The 18,071-nt window shown below is 44.0% G+C and overlaps 1 protein-coding gene across 3 annotated transcripts in view; it reads left to right on the top strand.

The window, feature by feature from the left end:
* The window catches only part of fto (FTO alpha-ketoglutarate dependent dioxygenase), a 114,346-nt gene that overhangs the window by 44,612 nt on the left and 51,663 nt on the right, over positions 1-18,071 (top strand). For all 3 annotated transcript variants that reach the window (XR_015034633.1, XR_015034632.1, XM_085765696.1), the window contains exon 8: positions 7,100-7,224. Coding sequence is in view for 1 of the 3 variants with exons in the window: in XM_085765696.1 (XP_085621822.1) it covers positions 7,100-7,224 (125 nt within the window). In the remaining 2 variants the exon portion in view is untranslated. The remainder of the gene's footprint in view (positions 1-7,099; positions 7,225-18,071) is intronic.

Genomic DNA, 18,071 nt, shown 5'->3' with positions numbered 1-18,071 from the left:
TTGAAAGATTAAACCTAAAATACAATACATAATAAAGTTTATAAAGAAAAATTGAACTAGATTATTTTTTTTATACAAACCAATGTAGGTGTGATCCAGTACAATTATCAGGTACACGATGTAACTCGATCTATTCACTTTTAATTCCTTGTAATTAGTTGGATTATATCATTGTACTCCGCAGCGGATTCTTCTTAGAGCATCTATCTGCTAGTGTCTGTGACGTCTTTGCTAGATTGAAGTAGACAGCATTTTATGTGAATCCATAATCCACTTATATGTCACTGCTTCATGATGTGCGCCATTGTCTACCACTGTTTAGCCATGTAGTGTGGAGGGAATTGTTTTAGGTGAAGGGCTGCCAGTAGGGAAGGAGCAGATTAAACACACTCTATATGTGTATGACTTTGAATTATCAGGACGAGGACTTAAGGTAGAATGATATAACAGCAAACATATTGATCATCTTCATACCTTGGTGTTACATTAGCAAACAAGGGAGATCACGTAATTGAAATCTGAAATCTCATAAAAAGAAAACTAATGTAAAGTCGTTACAACCCAATGATGCTGCATAATACGCCGTATGTCCTTCACCGAAGTATAGAGTGCTTTTATGGTAGGGAACCTGCCATTTTGGAGATCTTAATCTGTCCTGCTTTAGTCACAGTCTTCCACTGTAGGTAATTCACATTTGATGTCAGACCAGACACACAACAGGGCTTGTTTAGTTTCACCACAGCAGCCTTCAGCCAGATGCAAAGACTGAGAGAATCACTACACTTCAGAGTTTTTGTAGTCAATCAAAACATTGTTAGCAGCGTATTTCAACCCCTGCAGGCATAAATCCCCCCTCCCTCTCCCTCTAAAACAAAACTGCTCTATGTGAGCGTGTCTAGATGGATGGATGGAAACCCTTTTTATTGGTTTAGCATTTTTGAAGACCTGAAGTATGGTGCAGTGTGTGTAACACTTTAACTCCGGGGCTTAGAAAGGCTGGCTTTGGCCCCAATCAGCAAAAAGCTTTTTACTGGCAGGAAAGTGAGGTGCTGATCACAATCTGCTATCTAGCGAGAATCTAGACTCAGTTTTCATATACTGAAAGAGAGAAAGGGAGTTTTAACAGAGCAGAAGGTGCTTTAGTGTCACGCTCATCGCAAACATCTCTGTCCAGCTCTGTCTTCATTGTCCTGAATTAGTCAAAGCGCCTCTCAAAGCTTTCTTGTGATGGATGGATGTTGCATTCTTGCCAGGCCAATGAGGAGTTTGTACAAGTGTGTGTTTGTGTGCGTGTGTTTGTGTTGTGACCCACCCTGCTGCAGAGCTCATTCAAACTCAGAACTATGTGGTTTAGCCATTAAGGCCACTCTGGATTCACACTCCTTATCATGAGACAGAGACAAAAGCTTCGCAAGAAACAGGCCGGTGAATTTTTATGTGATATTCTTGGGCCCACTGGACTACGACCCAACAACAGATTTTCCTTTTCTTTTAACCACCAAAAGGGAGCACCACAAAAGCCTGTGAGTTCTGCTTCATTTGACCCTGTGCAAAGCATATGTCCCTCCATGCAGCTTGTATTCTGTCCAGAAGATGGACTGCCGTAGGGGCCATTCCTAGGAAAGCATCCCTGCCCACTTGAGTGTGTTACAATGCCTTCAAACAAAATCACTTGTCAGGGGTCTTCCCTTTTTGGGAGGTTCCCCTCCACCCCCAAACCTTTTGTCACTTCAAACATGTTACTCTGATGTTTCAGACACATTTTTCTAATGTTTTACACTCCATATAATCTGCTGTGCGTAGCGAAGCCTATTTTACTGGCTGACATAATTGATGGTGCCCGCAACCTTGCAAAGGTCAATCTGGCAGAAAGGCCTTAGTTTCTATCACCACGGAGATCGCGAGAGCACATTAACACACTCACACGCGAATGCACGCACATATACACAGAGAGTAAACTTAGGAATCTCTAGATGTCCTTTTAAGAAACATGAATTAACTTCTGTTACATCTAGATAAACCTTGACCAGAACCTACTTGTTAAATTTACAGGGCTGAGTTTAAGTTCTCATCACTAATAGCACTATTTAGTATGTAGAAGGGAACATTAAAATAGACCTGGTTAAATTATTTGAAAATGTCTTTATTATTTCTTTATATTATTTATTACGAATAAAAGGATGTTTTGGAGCACCTGCAAAGAAGTGTTGCAACAAACCTCTTTGAAAGGTCCTTTGGAGTCACTGCTCTGTAAAGTTTCAGATGTAAGACCTGTTCCAAGTTGCAAAGATAATTCAAAAGAAACATATGAAAACACACGTGCAAATATAAAAGAAGACTCCCTTGAATAATCTCTGAGAGATTTTTATTTTTTTATTTTAATAGATCTTGCTTTTTGCAATTTTTCCACCATTTCCTCTTTGATTATATCAAAGCTATTCAAAGTCTGAAAGACAACTCTGACTAGCAGTGTTGACACCCTTCACTCTTCCCCTACACACATACACATACACATACACACACACACACACACACACACACACACACACACACACACAAACGCACACTTTATCAACCAATCTTACGTAATGGAAACTGAGCAAATTTAATTTCAGATATGCCTCAATTTTGAGCCATCTGTAATCATGTGACAGCAGGCAGACGGCAGGAAACACACACACACACACACACACACACACACACACACACACACACACACACACTCTCTCTCTTACTTTATGGCTCAAAGTGTGATGTCACAGAAAAGTGAATGTGGTCTAGTCTGATTTCTTCCTGGGCTAATATAATTTTTCCACCAGTGGAGTGCCTCCCCCACCCACGTCCCTCCCACCCCCTCAAGAGCAAAGTAACTCAGCGGTGGCATACAGCAAACACACACAGATCCCTTGTCCAGACTGGAACTGGCCCTGGCAGGATCACAGCTCCCCAGTTGTTTATATCAGTGAGCAGAAGCTATCCATTACCCCGAGCAAGGTGCCTGATGCCTTTTTCCACCAGCGGTCAAAGTGATATTGGTTTCTCGTATTAGAGGGGAGAGGGGGATGGAGACAGCTAAGAGTCTGCCAAACTCCCACTCCTACGGCCTATGAAATCAGATGTCAGAGCAGCTGGGCTTAAGCTATGGTGAACATCAGTGGAGTGTGTGGAAATGTGGAGAACCCTAAAGGTTCAACCTTAAAGCATATCTTGCTAATGTGCTAGTCATGTAGGTGGCAAAGTGGAACTGAAGTTAGGAAGGGAGTTGTCAGACAAGATATGGATCACTCGTTTTACAAATCCTATGTAATTGCTGTTGTCTGAAAAAGTGGCTCTGTCCAGGATATTAGGGGATTTTCTGAAATCATTCATCTGTTATTCTGAGGTGTTAATCTGTGGTGTAGCCGATGGCTAAAATAAAAACCAGCAGAAGGTCTAGGTCATTGTCCAAATTCAATTGAAATCTTGAAGAGCCACTATCTTGTAATTACCAGTGTTAATCTAACAGGAACATTTTCCTTTTTTCATCACATGAATTATTAAATCTCCAATTGCTCCACAGAAAATATATTTGGAGATTATAGAAAAGGTTGTCAATTGAGGATCTTTTTTAGGTGCTTTTTAGGTGTCTATCTCTAACTGCAAAGCAAAGTCCTTAAGAGTTCCATATCACACACCTGGTCCATGGCCAGAAGGTTGCACCGTCTCTTATTCTGCTGAAAGGTGTTTTTTCTCTTTCACTGTAGAGTAAGCCAGGCTTGATTAGATTGGCTTCTTACAGTAATGCTGTTGATGTAATGTTTTATATTGGACTAGTTTTCGTGGAGGTTTTAAGTTCCTGAGTGCTATAACTATGAGTTAAAGGCCCCCATGGTAACTCAACGGTCACAAACAGTAGAATGGATTACGAGGTAGGGCAACGCCACACCTGCCTCCATATGGCCACACAGACGTGTTGGCACACAGAAAGACAGGGGAGTCTGCTGGCCTGTTGCTGGGGCCTGTTACATGTGCTGGTGGCAGGGAGACAGTCGTGGAGGTTGCCAGTCTGACAGACAGAGGTGCACTTACTGTAGCAGGGGAGGCATCATGGTGCCAAATTAGTGTAACATCATCCATCCGCACAAAACCTGGGGAATGTTTGGTGTTACTGTTGAGTTTGTTTACCACCCTACTTTTTTGGAACCATCCATCATTCGGTCTATTCTGGTCCAGAAATCACCCCTGTCAGTTGAAATAGTTAATAAGGGAGGTACATTTGTAAGCGTTTGTGGCCTGCTGATGTAAAAGGTTTCCTATATAAGCGAGTGCCAGTGAGCTTAAGAGTGCTCTGGGTCCCTTGAAAATACTGGTCTAAAGTCAGCTAAGACATTTCATGGGGTGTTAACAGTTTCTCAGACGCTCTGGTGGTCAGCTAGTAGCTCTGTTTTATGGAGTGTAAACCTTCAGTTCTGCATGCATCTTTTTTTAACCTTCCTCCCCTTGAGCACTTGCTTCTTAGCTATTATGTGACCTTTGACGGCTATTATGTGAAATTTTAACACCATGTTGCACTGTTTGCTGCAATGATCTTCCCATTCTATCATTCAGTGTTGAATGAGTGACATGCTGTTATCTGATAGTATAGACAGATGCTTGTTGGTTTTAAGATACAGTCCCGGCTTGAGGTGTTAGTGAGCTGCCCCAGGCTGCCCTCCAGCCAGCCTTCGTTTGGAACGCTATCATCACTCCAGCTCTCCACCAACCAAACATCACCTAAGTGTGTTTGTTTACCCACCCTGCTTCTGCACAGGGCCGGAAATGTTTATGCCCATCTGTGGTAAAATAGACAAAGTTGAGTTTGGGGTCTAGCGACCAGGGATGGGGGTACCCATGTCCTCGTTGTCCTCTCATTCACCTCAGAGTGTGGCCTGGGTCAGGGGGACATCTGTGGTCAGCATCAGGCTGAGAGAGGTGGAAACTGAGGACAGCTACTGTCACCAAGGGGTAAATAGGAGGAATGAGTGGGCTGATTAGTGCTAACACACCCCTAAAGACAAAGGGCTGTGGTGTGGCTGTAGCTGACTGAGGCCAGGCTTGACCAGTAAACAACCAGTGGGGTGTCTGAATGGCCAGGGGATCAGCCTGAGGCTAAACCTGAAGGCCTCTCTCAGCACCGGCTCTTCTAAACACAAGATCATAAGCACACACACACACACACACACACTCACAAACACTGGCATGCAAACCTACATGCACACATTCATAGGAGGTTTGGTAGCACACATTCACTACACACACACATTCATTATCAGAGGCACACCTATCCCTACCAGAATGAGCCGAGAACAAACATAAGAAGAGGCTTTTGCGTACACATCTTAAAATGTACACACGCACGCTCCAAAGCACAAGCTGTCACCTGTGTTTTAAATGGAAGAGGAGGTGAACAGACGTGAGTGTGTTGGCAGGCGTCAGGATCTATTTTGCTGACTTCCATCATCATCACTTAGTTGGGACAAAAACCCTCATCAATGATTTTGGTCATTGGTTTATCGGCTCAAACATAAAACAAGATGATGATGTTAGAACATGATTGAATTATTGTTTTTCTGGCGGCATTTTGTATTTTGTTTTAGCAGAGATAAGGGCTCATTAGATGGCACTCTGTCCTCGCCACTTGTTCTGTTTCAGGGCTTTGGGAACAAGCTGAAGCAAACGCACATCAGAGCAGGTTTCAGATCAACTACAACTCACTTGCTCTCCAGCTCTGTGATTGAACCGGTGAAAATGTGCTACATGGCCGGCATGGCAATATGATGTGTACCAGCTGAGATGGTGATACAGTCTGAATGCACTTTCTATCACTTTCTTAGCCTGTCACTCATCCCTGGAGGACAGAGTTTGATCCAAACCAAAATGTACAGTTTCCATAGGCAGTACAGCCGGCCCCTGCTTCCTCCTGGTCAACGTAATCTTTGGTGTCTCCTCAGAGTCAGGTGTAATCAGTCACACACTGCCACGTGTTTTGACACCTGTCCTGTGTGGTGTTGAGGAAGTAAGCATAATATTCTGTTGCCAAATCACACACCTCTCCTTTGGAAACACACAGACAATCAAACCTATCTTCACATGAATTAAGACAGACAGGTGGATTGTCAACGAGGGATTAAAAAAGTGGGAGAGGAGAAGGAATGAAGGTTCCTTTACATTGTGGGTTTTTTTTTTTTTTGAAAAGGGGGTTGGATGACAGGGGAGGCGAGTGACTGTTAATAGGAAGAAATGAACACGCTTGACTGGTGGATGTGACAGGAAGAGACTGTTCTTAACAAGACGTCAGAGTCAGTCAGAGTTACAGATCCATCACATCTCAGAGGCTAGGAGAGGGGGGGGGGGGACATGTAGAGAGGGAGAGAGTTTGTGAAGGGTAGAAAAGAGGAGGGAGACGGTAAGGGGAAAGAGGGATTTGAGTGTGGCTGACAGCATTGCATTTAATTTGGGCTGCCAGATCCTTTTTCATTTGACTCCCTCTCAACCAGCTTAGAGGCTGCAGAGGACTTGGAGGCGAAGGTTTGCCAGGATGTCTCAGATTAGCACTGATGTGCCACGTCACATTTTAAGCCGGCCTGTAATTCATGTTCAACAGGGGGATACTCACACATTACACTGTGCTGTGCAGGACGTGATTAATTGACTCACACTCTAATATTGGGTGTAATTTGCCCATCCTCTGATGTGAAACTGACTTTATACTAGACTTACTGTATGTCGCCGTCCCAGGGATGTTATAATGGAGTCTTGGCTCAGAGCTGTGTAATTTCTAAACTGAGTATAGAAGCTCAAGGATGGCGGGAATTGCCTCAGGTTGTCTTTTCCCTCAGTTCTACTTAGTTCAATATTTAGGGAAAGACTTCATAAAGCTAAGTATGTATGTAGTGGAACATAGAACCACACATTTCATTTTAGCCGCTGGTTTTAAAGGGGCCTTTGGTATTTTGTTGCAAATGAAAGTTAAAGTAAATGAAGACAAGGTTGAGTTGTCCTGAGGTCCAGTGTGTAGTCATTTACACATGTTCTTATTTGGTTCACCATGATGCATCTATTTTCCCCTTCTCTTTTCCAGACCATGCTCTTCCTGGCTATAGTGGAGGAGGAGGGCGGAGCAGAGGAGGGACGGAGGGAGATGGCAGAAACCCTGCTGTCTGCCTTGACAGACAGACACCAGCAAAGACAGACATGGAGAGACAGGTAACACAATGAACCCTCAACTTTGTTCCCTGTATTGGACTTGGAAAAATACAATTATGACAAGTAAGTCACTCTGAAGCGCAAGCGCAGTCTGATATTCAAGATGAAAACAACATCACACACAAAGTTTCTCTCCAGTTGGGTTAAAATGTGTATTTACACATTTTGTTGTGGGCTGCTCAGAAAATTCAATGTCTCTACTTTACTTCTTGTTTTACCTACCATCAACCATGGTGATTATTAACCCCTTAGACAATAAAACTCACACATGACACATGTTATGGCTTCACAACAGATGCCAACAAGTAACTACAGTAACACAGACAGAAAATGATCATGTACGCCAACATTTACTCCAAGTAAATTTGACTAAGATTTAATTTTATATCTTTCTCAATAACCAATAAACAATAAATGCAAATATTAAGTGAACTCTTTACAGCCTCACAACCAAACTTTGATGCAAACGTTCCATTGCCAGAACGGGAGAGGCTACTGCGTTTAAGCTGAGTAAATCTTATTGGTTCATGTGCAAGCTTGACTGAAACAGTGATGGGACTGAGTGATGAGGAATCGTCACGTTAGTCCCACTTTCAGTCTCTGTGCTTTGACGATGATTCCCTCTGAAGAGCAGATGTGATTTCCACAGATATACTACATTTGGTGTAGCTGGTGTTTGTTTGTGGTCCTTAGGCCTGGCAGCTATCACAGCTATCACAACGACACGTGTGTCTTGGATAAGCTCAGTCACTTCCTTCCTTCCAGATAAGAGCAGAGAGCGCAGGGATTAGAACACTGACCATTCATTCAGATAAAGACGGGCCTCACACACACAACGCAGTGTTATTTTAGCTGTTCAGTCTCTTAGTCGCTCTCCCCTTCAGCACCAGCAAACACACACACACAAATACTGACATGCATGTAAACACTAGACTTGCATATGTTTCACTGCTTATTGTCTCTATCGACAGATTTGACCTCAGTGTCGCGCATGCACACACCAACACACACACTGAGGACCAGATCCAGAGCCAAGAAAAAGCAGAAGTGCCAGAGGCAGAATTGAATGACAAGAAATTCCTAAAAGCAACTTTTTCTTTTGAGAAATACTTTGTTAACTTCCTGCCGTGTTCCACCCTCATCCTCCCATGGCGCCCCTGAGTTGTCCCCTCTAGTTGACCCTTAGCTATGCCCCGTCCAGATGAGCCTTGTAAACAGGCTGTTTCCACACACCTTGCTTTGCTGTGTTGACGACCACCGCCTCACAACTCTGATGTAGGGCCTGTGCTGATAGTACATTCCAGCTGCAGGTGCTGAAAGCTAGAAACCATCTCACCACACACACAACCCCCAGCCGAACATCAGCACCGTCCCCCCTCTTCCCTGTTCCCCCACCACCCACAGGGCGATGTTACCACCTACTAACCATGTCTAACCCTAGAATTTGCTCAGCCCACCCCAAAGGTCCTGACAACTAGTATCACCAGGACAGGAAATGCTCAGTCCTTGTCGGTGGGGCAGACAGACGTTTACTCTATCAGCAGTGAAAGACTGATTAGATTAGTGTTGGTAAAGGGTAAGCATCCCACACAATATGTTTGAACTCCAGCTGCTCCTGATACCTACCCTCACATTTGGACACATGGGTTACACACATTAAATGTCTACCCCTAACCTCCACCGCTCCCACTTGCAGAAAAGCCAGAGGTCACCCTGTCAAGTGGCTGTCAACAGATAGCATTTACACAAACCTAAACACAAGGCTGTGTGCAATGTTAAGTGGGACGTACTGGTGGAGATTCGAGATTTGTGTCCGATGAGTGTAAAGGGTTTCTTTGCTCATTCTTTGTGAAGAAAGAAAAACTTTGTATTTCTCTTTGCATACTGCTTAGAGGCAAAGTCATTGTTTTGAATTAAAGATACAGTATATTACAGAATCAGACACACAGAGAGAGTGAATTTAATTCACTTCAGTCAGATGCATTCAAACCTTTGTTTATTTTCCATAAAAGCACAAAACCAAAATAGGACTTCTGAAATTAATTTGCTGATTTATTTTGCTGCTTTTTTTTAATCAGGCTTCCTAATTAGGTTTCCACACAATATGCAACAGGCAAGCTTTTATCATAATACTGCCTTTTGTTTCAATGGTTTCCTTTCAGCACATAATGCTTGCAAATGTGTAGAGAAAAGGAAAAAAAAGAAAGAAAAAAGAAATGATTGATGACATTTGCGAGAGGCACATAAGCATAAACAACGAGCATTGATTGATTAAGTTTCTCGCTGACTTTTGTTTCTCAAACACCAGTTAAAGCAGCACTCTGTGTGGAAACATGGGCCTGCTAGCTGCCATTTTCTGCCTCCAGGGCATTTTTAGCACTAGGTAGAGTGAAGAAAAGAGGAATTGGACCCGGTGACCAGTGGTTCTTCACAAGTGACTTATGGGCACTCAGAGTGAGTGATGCCGCTGCTCGCCCGCTAGCAGATGCAGTCCATTCATTCACTCTGAGCCAACAAAGTTATGAGAGCTTTTTTATTCTTATGAGCTTTTCTGGTAACTGGGTTTTCCCGATGCACATGGTGAAATCTTTGATAGATGCTGCCCTCCGTGTCCCTTTGGTAAATGTCCCATGAGTACGCTGGAAATAGATGGATTGTTATGTGGGTGGGTGACTGTACCATTGTAGAGAAGCATAATATATGCCACACAGGAAGTGCAGATTGAAGAGCAAGGCACAAACTCCAGGGAGCAGCCCTGTTAGGATAGGAAATGACACATCCTGCTAGAACTATAGAGATTTAAAACACTTTCTTCAGGAATTTTAGGTTTTGGAAATGCAAATATCTTCTCGCACATTTTTAGAATTATATTCCATAGTTTTGTTTTCAAAATATTAATCAAATATTTTGTAATTGGGGGATGCTATCGTGAATCTCCATGCTTACAGTATGACTACCTTTGAACCCTATGGATCCTAGATGAGTTGACCTCATGCTAACCTCCTGGAGCCTAGAGGTCACTGCTCTGACCAATGACAACAACAAAAAAAAAGCTTTGTCACAGCCAGCGAGCAAACTCTGAATTGAACAGCTGCGAGTTTTGTACTGACCATGCAAACTGCTGTAGGCTTTGTAAGGTCATTATATGATAATGAAAATCATTACAGAATTACATGGGGGTTTAGGACATGAGAGCAGCGGGGAGGGGAGGGGAGGGCCACATTGGGTTTGATAAATGGACTGTGAAGGTGCCCATCTGGCCCTCTCTATGGCTTTTTCTTCCTGCTCTTTTATCCACTCTTGTCCTTTACTACCCCTCTTTCATTCCCCTCCTCTGTTCTCCAGCGGGTCAGTGTAAAAGCAAGCAGGCCCTTAGTGAAAGATTAACAGAGTGAAAACCCAACTCACCTCTGTGGAGGAGAAAAAGGAGGAGAGACAGGCGGAGGTGTTTATGACCCAAAGCAGGGTTTGTGCCTGACTTGGCAAACCCCATCCTCCCATTTCTCAGTGTGGGCCGGTAGAAGTTGGAGTAGGCAGCCATTGACCTTTGGCATCAGAAACAGTTGGACACCTCAGGATGTGTGGAACGCTGTAGTTTGGAGGCACTTTTGTGTTTATTTTTAATAGGCTGTGTGGCAATACAAAACAAGGTTTAAAATATTCCTCCTCCTCACAGTTGAAACAAGTTGTTACTGAAGAAAGTGAAACTGATGCAGTTTTTTGCATCATTTTGGATTTATACCAAGCAACAATCAAGACCCAATAAACTCTGGCAGCAGTTGGCTGATACTGATAAAGTTGTGTTAAGCCTTTTTCTCTTTAGAACACTGATATATTTTCACATTGTTTTCAGAGTAATTACTGCAAGGGGAGCATCTAATACCTTTTATTTCCATGTAGTTTTAACAGTTTTAACATTTGTTTATATTTTTGTTGAATTTTTCTATCAAGCAACAAGCATTTCAGAATTAGTCTTTTCATTATCTTATTCAGTTCCAGTCAGCCTATGAAAATGTTAGTAGTTGACCCTCATTGCACAAGTTATATGGAGTCAGTATAATTGCTGTACACTCAGAATCTGTGACGCAGTACTACATCTGTTGCCTGTGTTTATTACTTTTCTCCAACTTGTTCAAAGTTCGTGAGGTCTTTATCCCAAGACAAAGGCAACATCAGCTGACATGGCAAGCCGAGCCAAAGGACAGAGAAGGAGGTCCACGTGTCCACAGCTGCAGTCATCACTCAGCTGTCCAGCCTGACCCTTGACCCCGTAGGTCCGTCTCCCAGCCTCCATCAGCTTTATGTTTCCTGCCATTGTCATCCTCTCTTGTCTTCACCTGGACAGAACTCTACAACACAAAAGGCTCAGTCTGTCATCAAAACCGAGGGTCACCAGGGGCCAGAAGGGGCCGCAGAGTCGAGTTTGGAACTGTGCCCAGTCAAGGATGACCCCAGCAGTGTTGTCAGCTACCAGTTGCACCCCCGTGGAGACGCATAGTGACACAGATTAAGGAGGAGAGAGACCTCTGTTGGCTGGCACTTCATTCCAGGAGTCGTGACATTTCTTTTGTGTTGTCTCTGACAGACCCCGCCCCAGTTTCTGCACTGGGGTGTGGCAGGGAGTTTGGAGACAATGGAGGTCCCCTGTCCCAGATGGGAGTAGGAAAGATTGTCAGTGTCACACCCATAATAAAGATGGACAGACAGCTTTGTCTAATGGGCTACTTCAAGTGTTGGAAATAGAGGCACCATACTGCAAGGGTTGTTCTCATGCCATTGACAACTTACTCTCTTCTATAGGTTTGCTGTACAAGTTCTCACAGCAAAGCCATCATCTGTTTAACTGTCATTGCACAAGTAACTGGGAGGAGTCTCTGAAATTTCACAGTGTGGGTGTTATCTCATGACTTTAGTTCACTACTGTGGAATCTGGCTGGCTATCATGTAGACATGTTTTGGAAACAGGGTGTGTGGAGTACAGTAAAGAGAAAGTGGCATCAAGCTGTTAGGAAGTAGGTTTAATTAGTAAGGGTGAGCTGACATCAAAAACCAGCGTTCTGGTTGGCGGCAGGTCGGTCTGGGCATGTTGTCAACCAGGCCTGTGTGATGTAAGTTGCGACTGGAGGTGACAGGTTAATCAGATCTCCCAGACAGCAGCTCCACATTTGCCTCAACACCACGCCCCCACAACAGCAGTCTTGTTTTGCAAGCAGATCAGACAGGGCTATAGCTCAGTCTGTTTTCCTTGGCATCAGTTGCCAGCCAAAAGTTTTGCTGGCTGTGCCCTTGTTTCTTTTCTACCTCAGGGGCATGTTCACTGTGATGGTGGGCGAACACCTGTGTGTGGAACTCTCAACCCGCAACCATGCTCTGCATCTCTGCTGTCTGTGTTTCCTTTTCTTTGTACCATCTACTTTTGCCGTCATGCATCGCTGTGTTTACTTGGTTCGGGGCACTGGAGGAGAAAACAAATAAGGACATGTCATCTGTCTCTTTCATCGGCGGCCAGCCTGTAATTAGCGCAAGCGCAGTGGTTAGCCTGAGACGCTGTCGTCTAATTTGTCTGTCTTTATCTAAAACATGTCTGTGTGGTCCCTCAGACTGGTTACATGCGTGCAGCGAGATCGCCTGTGGCCTGTGTGTTTGTGAGGTGTATGTTTGTGTGTGCTCGATTGTAAATTATGAATTCCTCTCTCATGCACTCGCCCCTGTTTAGCAATCCCTCAGTTATGCATGACATGTCCTGACCTCAGCAGAACCTCACAGCTGCTGTTGACGTAGTAATCATCCTCTCCTCCTCTGCAACTCCCAGACCAAGAAGGACATCAAGAGTGTGTCTTATTGTAACAGGAATATGCTGTGAGCAAGATGATTGATGAGGTTATTTCTTTACTTTTTACTCAGTGTACAAACACATTCTACCTGTTTAAATATGCACGTATGCCTCCCTTGCCTGGCTCAGTAATTAGCTCTTGAGGTACATGCTTTCCCTTGGTTTGTGGTTGGGTGTGGGAGAGGAATGCTCGCAACTGGCAGGGATCTGTTTTGCACTCTTTGTTAAAATTTCTTCGCCTATCCTTGATTGAGTCAACAGCATTAAATTGCTTACAGATTCTAATGGAAACAGTCATTTCATAATTAGGCATTTCACAGTAAGAGCTTGGCAATGAAGTGTGGCACAGAAAGGGAGAAGGAGAGAGTTAGAGATGTCATTAAAAGTCCCACAGACATTTAAACACACTTGTTGCAGAGACAGTTGCCCATTAAATGCTGCCTTTTTTAATATGGAAACAAGATTTGTGTTTGGAAAAGACAATGTGGTAAGGAGAAGGGGGCTGGGAATGGGTTCGAGCCTGTTTTACTGGTAGTCAGGAAAACCAGGACATTTTTTCTGGTCAAACCAAACATCCCAGAGAGCTGATAGAGCATGATTGGGTGAGGATGTGTGGCAGGCATGTGAAACAAACAGCGAGAACATAGCATTATGGGGTGATAGAGGTTGTTCTCACCAAAAAAAACACTGTCAATACAGTTTTCTCATCCAATTCCTGTTTGTTTTGGGATGGCAGCTTTCCTTAAAACATTACTGTTTTGAGCTAATGAGCACAAGTGGAACCTCCACAGAGAATTATGGGATGTGGAGACACACACGTTTCTGTGCTGTGCTCCGGGAGGGCGTCTTTGCAGACACACCACATGCTCCATCCTTTGCCTTTTTCTTCATCTCCCACAACCGCCCCACCTGGACAGCGCCCTCCACCCCCACCCTCCCCACCCCACACACACACACACACACACACACATCTTTCTCTGTTAATTATAACCTACACCACTGGAGCACTTCATTTCATAGCAAGCATATTGTCTCTTCAAGGCTGGCAGGCAGGTCATAAATTACCCTGAAGGTGAGGATGGAAGTTGGAGGAGATAGTTATGAAAATTTCATCTGTCTGCCGTAGTGGCCGCAGCTGCTCCTGTCACCCGCCATGTGCTGGAGGAACTACACCGGGTCAGCTTGTGTGTGTGTGTGTGTGTGTGTGGGTGTATTCTTCAGCATGTGCATATGTGTAGGTACATAAACATGTGTGAACAGTTACAATGTGCAAATGTACTGTAAACAGCGCTCATGCACTTCTTTGTGTTCAAATTGTTCCCCATGTGCATGTGTGCATCTATGTGTGTGTGTGTGTGTGTGTGCCTGGGCCAGTGTGTACAGTGGGTTGGCCAGGTAAGACCTGCCTGTCAGAATGGGGAACATCTCTGGCGTCTGTGTCACCCCAGGGCCCCCAGCTCTGCCCCGAAGCAGAGAGACTGGGAGGGAAGGGGGACAAGCTCACAGGGCGGTCCCCAAGCTGTCTCTGTTCATTACCGCTACAGAGACGGGACGTGGCCAGCAGGTGGCCAGACCTTTAGTCCTTACCTACTGTGATCATCTGCTGCTCCACTCTGTGTGTGTGTTGGTGGGTGGGTGTGCAAGTGAGCTAGAGAATGGGAAAGAGTCAGAGGAGAACCATAACTTATGATTTCGAGCAGGGATGCACATATTTCATGTTAGTACGTTTGGGTTTATGACAGATTATTGCAATGGACCATCTTCAAATGACTAATCTTACATATTTACAAGCTGGAGAAACTATGTTCTTTATTGACAGAACACAGAGCAAATCTTCATGACAGACACTCACTCCAAGTGGCAATTAGTAAAAGAAGAAAAACACAGAAAGGCTCCCCCATTGCCCCCTCCACTCCGACGTCAATCCGCAGTTTCCTGCAAAAATTCTATTAGGGCCAAAGTCCATAGCTGTTAATTACAATTCTAACTAGCTTGCCTCCTGACGAATGGATGGCTTCATCAGTGATCTAGGATAAAAGGGATATCAGCGATTTCACTTCCCCGTACAAAGGCTGCCTTTGAAATGGGTCATCAATCCCATAGTGATAAATGTCTGGTGGAGTAATGACTCTCTTATCGGCGCCGGATTACTGCAGATATTTGTAATTAGTGTAGCCACACAAGTCCCGACAGATGTTTTTGAGGCGGCACAATATTGAAGCCTTGGTTTAGTGCTAAATGGGAACTTTCTGAAAATAATAGGGATAGTTAGAGCTATTGTATTGTGGCAGACATAGGTGAATGTGAGGAACTGAGTTGCTGTTTTGTCAGTGGGAATGCCTGTATGGAGCCACATTTACACACACACACACACACACACACACACACACACACACACACACACACACACACACACACACACACACACAAAAGCTCACAGCCTGATAGCTAAATACACAGCCTGAGGTCCATCCTTCAGATATTGAGCTCAGTGGTCACATGACTGTGAGAGCCAGGGGGCTTCTCTTTTCCTCCCATTCCTCCTCCTTCTCTTCCTCCTCCTCCTACTCCAACCCTAAAGGTAGCCAATGCTACGCCAGGGGGAGTGAACGATTCACTTTTAACTTCCATTTCTCCTGTTTTGGGTTGAGATTCACCAGCCGCCCTGAAGTTTTTTTTCATCTTTCACCTCTTCCAGCTCTCATGAAATCACAATGTGATGTATTCAGCCTGAGGTGTAGCTCTATTCACAATGCAGTCTGACACTATGAGGCCCTGCTTCCCTCTGTTTTCACAATGCATCTGTACAGATGGACTGTTGACAAGTCTCTACCACTAATACAATTGTCCTGGCTGTAGTCAGTTTTAATATACACTTCAAAATGTATAGGTATTACAGAAAACTGGTGCCAGTGAATCCTTTGTGTCTAGATTTTGCGTTGGTTGGTTGAGGCCTGTGTTCTGTTGCCAAAATATGCACTGACTATCCAACACACCCACAACCCTATACACACATACACAGCCTGCCCGGCACTGACAGACGTGTAAGCAGATGCAGCCAGAACTGGTAATGGCAGGTGATTATAAGTGGCACACGTGCCAAACTAATTAAACCCCTGGGCTGACAGCAGCATTTGGTAGCACTGGCATTCTGGCATGCTGGCATTAGAATAATTGTAGCAGCAGCACATTTCACCTGCGAGACTGCAGCTAACAACGTCATTTATTTTACAGCAGGCTGCACTGGATGTCGCTACAGAGGCACGAGTTAGCTTGCTTTAGGTTTGACATGTATGGCAACCTCTGTCAAAGATGGGACAGATTTTCAGTGTCTGCTTGAGCCACACTTTGTTGGGCAGTGCTTTGCTGGGGGATATATTGTCTTTATACTGAGTTATTTATCATAATTTATATCTACTCTAGCAGATATAAACATAATAAAATAAAGAATAATTGAACAAGTCATCAAAACAATAACAGTGAAAAAGTGAAGATAAAAAATCAAGACTAGAAATACTGAATTCGATGCATGTCCCCCCAATCAGGATACACTGCAGTAGGCAGGCAGGAAGGAGACAAGGACATGAGGACTCTTAGTTTGTTCAGTTCTTAGGTCATCACTTCTCCAGCTGGAGGATTGGAGCTGTAAGTCCTCTTCACAGAGGTCAGAGCTATGTCAAGAGGCTAGAAACTGCACCAGGAGGCCCACACACACACACACACACACACACACACACACACACACTCACACGTACACTTAACACATACACCCCCCCCCCCCTCTCTCTCTCACACACACACACACACACACCTGGACGGTTGAGAAAGAATTCTAACATGCCTGCAGTTCTGTAGAAACTAGACTGGTTGTAACTGACTTGACTGATTCATGTGATTGCCTTGTGCTATGCAGCAGGTGTGGCAGGGCCAGGTGCACACTGCGCTGCATCACTCAGGGCAATAGTATCGGTTAGGAATCACTTGGCTTATGCAAGGTATGTAAGGTCATTACATGTGCTGCTATTTTTCATATTCTTCCCAGTGATTTCCAGTGAAGATCTTAGACACCGGTTCTCTAGTATTTGCATGCTGTAAATCACAGCGGAGACAAATAGGGTGTGTATTCAGCCTCCACACATTTTCCCATAGACTGCACTGTCTTGTCCACTTGCACGTAATTGCTTCCTTGCTTTTACTGCATATATCACTTACTAAAACCTAATTTGCTTTTTTCAGGTTTTATTGCCCATGCCAGACTGTGTTCAGTCTCGATAGCTACTGTATTAGAAGTGAAAAATCAGCTCTTTGAAGGCACAAGGAAGTGGCCGATGGCAGCTGATAGCTGGGGCTTAGTGAATCCTCATTATGTGCTGTAGCAAGCTGATTAAAACATTTGATTTGTTCCCAGTGTGTGTGTGAGCGTACAGTCAAGTGCCTGTGTGTGTCCCGTGCGTGTGAAAGCGTACACGTGCATGTGCATGTGTGAAAGAGTAGACCTTCGGGCTGCCGCGGTGTGTTATCTGTTTTTTCAACCTTGTCATACTAATTACAGTCCATATTTACTTACATTCTCTTTTTGTTTTCTGCCCTCGATAGGCATCTGTGAGTGCCTCTGCTTTGGCTGTTCTCATTAACAGACCGATGATGTGTGATAGGTCTATCAAGTGATGATACAGGGAGCTTTTCCAAAGAAAGAGGTCATGATACAAATGTTGTCAGCTTTTTGCAACCACAAAGAATTATGTTCTTGTTATCAGCGACGCTGGGATTGTAAATTTGCCAGTGAGTGTTGGTGGGGAAATGCCCTATGTTCACATCAAAGCCAAATGAAGGTATCACCATTAGCTTGTATCAGAATTTGATTAAATTCTAGTATTACCCCATGATAAACCAAGGGACAAGCTCCCAACATGAGGTAGGGATGGTAGATGATTTGCAAGATAAAATAGATGAAAAAATGTACATAAAATTAATTTCTAATCTTTACTTTTTTCATTTGAAAAACAATAGCTCT

Source organism: Trachurus japonicus, chromosome 3 (assembly GCF_045865225.1).
Source record: "Trachurus japonicus isolate A0001 chromosome 3, Traja_1.0".
NCBI lineage: Eukaryota > Metazoa > Chordata > Actinopteri > Carangiformes > Carangidae > Trachurus > Trachurus japonicus.
Note: the sequence above shows the minus strand (reverse complement) of the source record. Positions and strands in the feature narration are given on the sequence as shown.